Genomic DNA, 6174 nt, shown 5'->3' on the forward strand with positions numbered 1-6174 from the left:
ATACCATATTTTGCCAGTAGGGTACACTTTTAATTTCTAATTATTTTATTTATTTCATTAAAATGTCCTCATTCTTTTACAAGCTCTTTTTTTGTATCTGGAATGGATGTTGATTTCCCTGCCAGAGGGCGGTAGAGATAGCATTGATCTTTACCCTAACCACTGACCCCAAATGAACCTTGTTAATGAATGATGACCTTTAATGACACAGATAACTCGCTAACCAATCTTAACATCACTGCCAAAAAGGCTGTTGTCTGGGAAACCTGATAGCCGAGTGGCTAGGGTGCGTACCACATACTGTAGGCTCAAATGCCTGGCAGTGAGTCCCCGGTTCGATTCCAACCCTACTACCGAACCAATTGCTGCATGTTACTCCTACTCTCTATCACTCTCTGTGCTTCCTGTCTAAAAATAACACAATACAAAACTCTATGTAAAAAGGAAAACCTCCTTTCTATTGGAATTTACCTCCCATTGCGATTATATAGTATGTGATAGTTGGCTAGTCAGCCAGTTTATTCATGATGTGTGTGTGAGTACAAGTTGTCAGCCAACAACAGAATATTACTATTCTCTATGCAAGGTTGTTGACTTATTTGCATTCTGCTGTCCAGATTTTGTGCGAAATCCCAAAGGGAATGCTTGTCAGAACAGAGGTTGATCCCATGCAAAGCAATTGAACCTGATTCAATGTTTTGTATTGAGACAATGAGACATATACTCTGCTTATTATACAGCATCACTCTCTGTTACCAGGAGTCAAATTAAGTCAAATTGAATTTAACAGAATTTAAAACAATAGTTATTACTACACCTGTTGGTGCATGCATTGCCAGTCTAGCAGTATAATGTAATTCTTCAATTAGTTTAATTGAATATATTCTTTATTTTTAAAGGATAAGACAACCAGCATCCTCAGAGCCTGCTTTGGCTCATTGGGATTTTTCCTCCCAGGAGGGATTATGTACCTGACTAACACAGAAAACAAGGCCTGTCATTGTTCGCCTTTAACTTACCTGGAGATCTCATTCAGAAGGTGATTCAGCATTTTTCCACCAAGGTTAACATTACATGTACAGATATGTTTTTTCTCTCTCAAATAGTAAAGGTTTTAAAGGTGTGCTGGTATGCTTATGTCAGGCTTGTACTCAAAACAGATTTTAAGGGGTTGTTTTAACGCTCAACATTCTCGTATCGAAGTGTCAATCTGTGTGTGCATGTGGTTTGGATTGGACACATCTGTCTCTGACCACAAACATTTCTGGTCTTCCAAGTTTTTTACAGGGCTTTGCTTAAATATATGAACAAAAAAGCTAAATGTGAAAATGTTAACAAAGGAAGACGTATTTCCTGTGAGTGTCGCTTGACACTAGCTGCTGTCGTTCAGAGTGCTGTTAAAACATTGACATGTCTCTAAAGGCAAGTACAGTTTTTGAAAGTAAACATGATGCCACCTTAAGCTGACTCCACCTTCAGTCTTCTTAGCAGTATAAAGAAGCTAGAATCTGTTTCTCCCTCTCTCTTTCTCTCTCACTAAAAGCCTTATCCAGGACTTGGAGCCAGCGAGATCCGATATCGCCTTCATCTTAAGAGGGTTGAGCCAGCACACAGAGGGCTTCTATCTCACAGTGCCGGGGCAGACAGTCTTGTCCAGCCCCAGCTCCAGCACCATCTTCAGCTTCATCCTGCTCCAGCTCCGACTGGGCTCCAGCCATGTACTCAGCGGGCTTGGAGATCCTGGGGATGATCCTCGCCGTGGCCGGGTGGCTAGGGGTGATGGTTGCCTGCGGCCTGCCCATGTGGCGAGTGGCCGCCTACATCGGCCAGAACATTGTCATTTCCCAGGTGATCTGGGAGGGCTTGTGGATGGACTGCTCGGTGCAGAGCACAGGCCAGATGCACTGCAAGGTGCACGACTCAATGCTGGGATTGCCCATCGACCTGCAGGCAGCCCGTGCTTTGGTCATTGTCTCCATGGTGCTGTGTGTGGTGGGCATCGGCCTTTCGGTGGCCGGTGCCAAGTGCACCAACTGCAGCCCAGACGTGAGCAGTAAGCCACGGATTGTGCTTGCCGCTGGGGTGACCTTTGTGGTCGCAGGGTTACTGTTGCTGATAGCTGTGTCCTGGACGGCCAACGCCATCGTCCTGGACTTCTACGACCCACTGCTGGAGGAGACGGGGAAAAGGGAGTTTGGTAATTCACTGTACTTTGGCTGGGCTGCTTCCTGCCTGCTCATCCTAGGAGGAGCACTGCTCTGTTGCTCCTGCCCCCCCAGAACAGCTGCGGTGGCGAGCAGGAGCAGCTCCGTGCCTCCCAGGGTGGACTATTCAGCCGTCAAAACCATGTCGGTCAATGGATACACCAGGAGAGACTATGTGTGACCATGTGACACATGATGGGTTCAGATGTGGAAGTGATGCGGTAATCAGTGTTATCAAACTTTTCTTCTGATTGGTCAGTGGTTGAATAATGAATGATGTGGAGGTTACAACAGCACCATGGGTTTGGAGATGTATTTTTCGGTTTGTGGTGTCTTTTGTCTTCAGTGGTGTGACCGTGTGAAGCAGTACTAATGGGTCTAATTTTAGAGAAGACATGTCTGTATTTGATTGAAATCAGAATAGTTTTACTTCGATATTTTCCTTTATTGTATGACATTTTGAAGAGAACTGAGTTTTTGTATTAAAATTATTTGTGATTGAAGCAAATCCTACAAGATACCAAATAAAACCTTTCCGCAGTCTCCTTGATTGATTTATGAAAGATAGTTACTACGCTATATTTAATGTAGAGTATGTACATTTACTTTATTGAAACAAAGCAATTACTAGACTAAAATTGTTAAGGGGTCAGATGAGTTTAGACTTTAACTGGTGAATCAGCAACTGCTTATCGCTGTTGTCGGGTGAAAAACCTGTCCAAACCCATTTTTATTCATCATTAAAAATAATAACAATAATAATTAAAAAAGAAAAAAATTTAACTAGTGAAAATAGCCGAAAGTAGATCTGCTATTTTCACTAGTTTTGTGCAAAAGTCTTATGTGATGAGGAAGGGCTTTAATTTATGCAAGTTTTGCTAATTTCAAACTTGGAGATACGAGATTTCTGCCGGACAGTGACGTTATTGTGATGGGAAATGCCATTGCTGACTCAGTTGTGGACAAATCGGTCCATGTAGGAAGTATAAGTTGATGTAACATTATTTTGAAACAAAAAGCCTGGTTACCGAGGCTACTGTACTGTAAGAATTACACAACCCACACAATTAGGGGTTTTATTTCAAATAAGCGGGCAGTAATGGTCAGCTTGTTTCACAGGAATACCTTCTGTTCTATTGTATCCTCTCCAGCTGAATGAAACTGAGTCGGCGATAAAGAATGATGCTACTCTGAGGGGAAGTAATTCATACTGATACTAATAACAGAGTCTTCTAGCTACTTTCACAAAGGCACCATTGATCAGTCGCTTTTGCTACTATGTTGACATTCTTGCCCAGACATTCAGTGGTGTTAAAGTTCTTCTCAGTTTTGGGAATAGGTTGAAATCATAAAATATCATTGGAAAAGGAAGTGGCTAAAAAAGGAAGAGTTCAGTGAAAAAGGAACAATATAAATTGATATAATAATATAATAATATAATAATTTTAAAATAAAATAAAATAAAATACTTTGAATGTTTGAGCATGACCGCAACAGCAATTCCTCCGGTCCAGATTTTAGGAGCTTGAGAAGTGTTGAACATGATAGGCCTCTACACCTAGGGACACTTTCTTTGGACCTACATTTACCTTTCCAATAAAGAATACATGAACAGAACAGAACATAACAGAACTTATTATTTTCCTTTTGTGCAAAATAAAGGGTAGTCAATAAAGGTCCTGACCCTTTCTGCCCCAGGTGTTTTGTTGTTGAACCCACCTGTCCAGGGAGTCTTACGTTATCTGTCCGAACAACAGTCCATTGAGCATTGAAAACAAAGCACTATGTATTAGAGCACCCACACTGACTGGATGGATTTACATATTACATAATACACATTCTTGCCCATCCCAAGTTATGTCTATATCAAATAAAGAATATTGAAAATGTTGAAATCTGGGCGTGTATGTACAGTATGTATGTAGGCTGGTTAATATACAGTCAGAGGCGAAGGTCGATGGGTTCATCTTAATTCAGTAACATGAGGCTCCATTCAGAAAAAGGGCTTTCCAAACACTGTTAGTGCTAGCAAAACTATTAGTAAGGACTTACATGGACTAACATATTACCAATCTTTCTCTCAAGCAGAGGTAATATTTTATCACACGTCATGGTTATCTTTGTTGGGATGATGCATTGAATGCAAAATAAAGCCTATTATACTTTGTTGCACAGTGACAAAGTATAATAGACTTTATTTGGTGACACAAAGCATACATTTTATGGTTTTAAGATTCTCCTGTGGCATGTGCTAAAGGGTTGAAATGAGGGAGAAACCCTGATGCAGCGTCACCTTCAGAGCAAGGACACTGATAAGACAACTCCCTCTCACTGTGTCAATCCCAGACATTTGTGACCCACTCTCTCTCTCCTTTTATCTATTTTCTTTGCTCTGTGTGTTTGATCAATGGAATCATTACAGGAACCCTGGCTCTCTCAATACAATGATAGATCATGTTTGTTTTGGGGGCTTTTTCAGTCTTTTGAGTCATGAGAAAGAAGTGACAGACAGAAGTTATATTTACTTTTCTTCCTGGAAGTGACACGCACACATCTTAACAGTATGTCACTTCATCATGACAGACACACAAAGTCAGCCGTATGAAAAACCCAATTTGTAACAGGTTCTGACCTACAAGAAGAAATAAGAAGTTAGCAAACATCTCAGCACAGATATTTCATGAACTGACATGTATGCACAGAGTTTTATTTGAAAAGTGGCTAGCAGTAGTGTTTGTATTGTATAGTTAAAAGCATGTGGTCCAAGTCAGTCCCTTCCCAGGGTTATCAGTAAGGCTGAGCATTTAGTCAAACAGATGGAGGCTAACTTAGACACAAACTCCCAATTCTTGAATTGAGGGAGTTTTCGGTTGTTGTTTTCTGAGACTATGTTTTGCATCCCGTCCATCCGTCAGTCCGTCTGTGAACAGCTAATCTCTGGCACCAGCAAAACTGTGCACTTACTGGGTCTGGGTGCTAGAGCAGAACCTCTACACCAAATATTCCACATGGGCCTGTTATAGCGCCACCAGGAGGCCGATTTGTGCAAAATACATTTTTGGACAGTACACTACAGATTTTGTCCGAAATCACGCGAATCGATACACAGTATCAATATAGCCATTAAACATAACAGGGTCTACAAGCTCTCAACACGTCGCTATGCACGACAAGCTTACAGATAATCTATTTAGATATCCAGAATAGGAATGCTAGGGTATATAGTTAAAACCTCAGATTTAGTTAGGGTTAGGGTAAAAAAGGTAAATCTGAATATCATATTTCCAGAATTATATTTGATAACGCTGACGAAGACCTACAAGGTCGAAACACGTCCGTTTTTCATTGTCCAGTGAGGTAAATAAAACATTTTAAAAGGAGATTCTTTGAGTGCTGGCAACTTCTTCATTGATTCATGTTCTTTTGAGCCGTGCACCGAAAATACTTTTTCTAAATTGGAGTGTTGCGGGCTTTCTGCTTTGTTGCAGGCATCTTTCTCTACCAGAATTATATTTGGACATCTCATTTTCCTTTTATTTACACAGTTTCAAGTTACACTTTAACAAACATTTCTGTAATAGTGCCAGTTCTACCATCTTGGCTCATTTTCAACCACAGTCCCTATTGTTTCATTCAGTACTTATTGTGTCATTGTGATAGGACAAATTCAGTCCCTATTGTGTCATTGTGACAGGACATTCAGAATACAGCAGGTCTAAAATGGATTGATGTATCCAAACTAAGCATGTGGACTAAAACCGGCTCAACATAATTATACTACCTAACCCAAACAGTTGGGAGTGCTACTGGGGCCCATGGTGGTTGAATGATTAAGCTACGGTCGTTTGACAGGCTGGGGTTTTATTTGGATTTGAAACTCCCTGACCAATCCCCAGGTGACTCCACCTTCTGCTGCTGTGAACATATCCCCGGCTGTGGGAATTCCACAGCACAGTGAATTCACGTTTGT

The 6174-nt window shown here is 41.0% G+C and overlaps 1 protein-coding gene across 1 annotated transcript; it reads left to right on the forward strand.

Annotated features, from left to right (window-relative positions):
• Positions 1 to 1716: 1716 nt before the first annotated feature.
• Positions 1717 to 2385, forward strand: LOC308290310 (claudin-4; the record flags this gene model as incomplete). Its single annotated transcript, XM_080732102.1, has 1 exon — positions 1717 to 2385. The coding sequence occupies one exon, from the start codon at positions 1717 to 1719 to the stop codon at positions 2383 to 2385; it is 669 nt and encodes a 222-aa protein (XP_080588228.1).
• Between the last annotated feature and the right edge of the window lie 3789 nt (positions 2386 to 6174).

The sequence above is a fragment of the Nannobrachium achirus genome, assembly GCF_963921795.1.
Source record: "Nannobrachium achirus genome assembly, chromosome: 8".
NCBI classification, from domain to species: Eukaryota; Metazoa; Chordata; class Actinopteri; order Myctophiformes; family Myctophidae; genus Nannobrachium; species Nannobrachium achirus.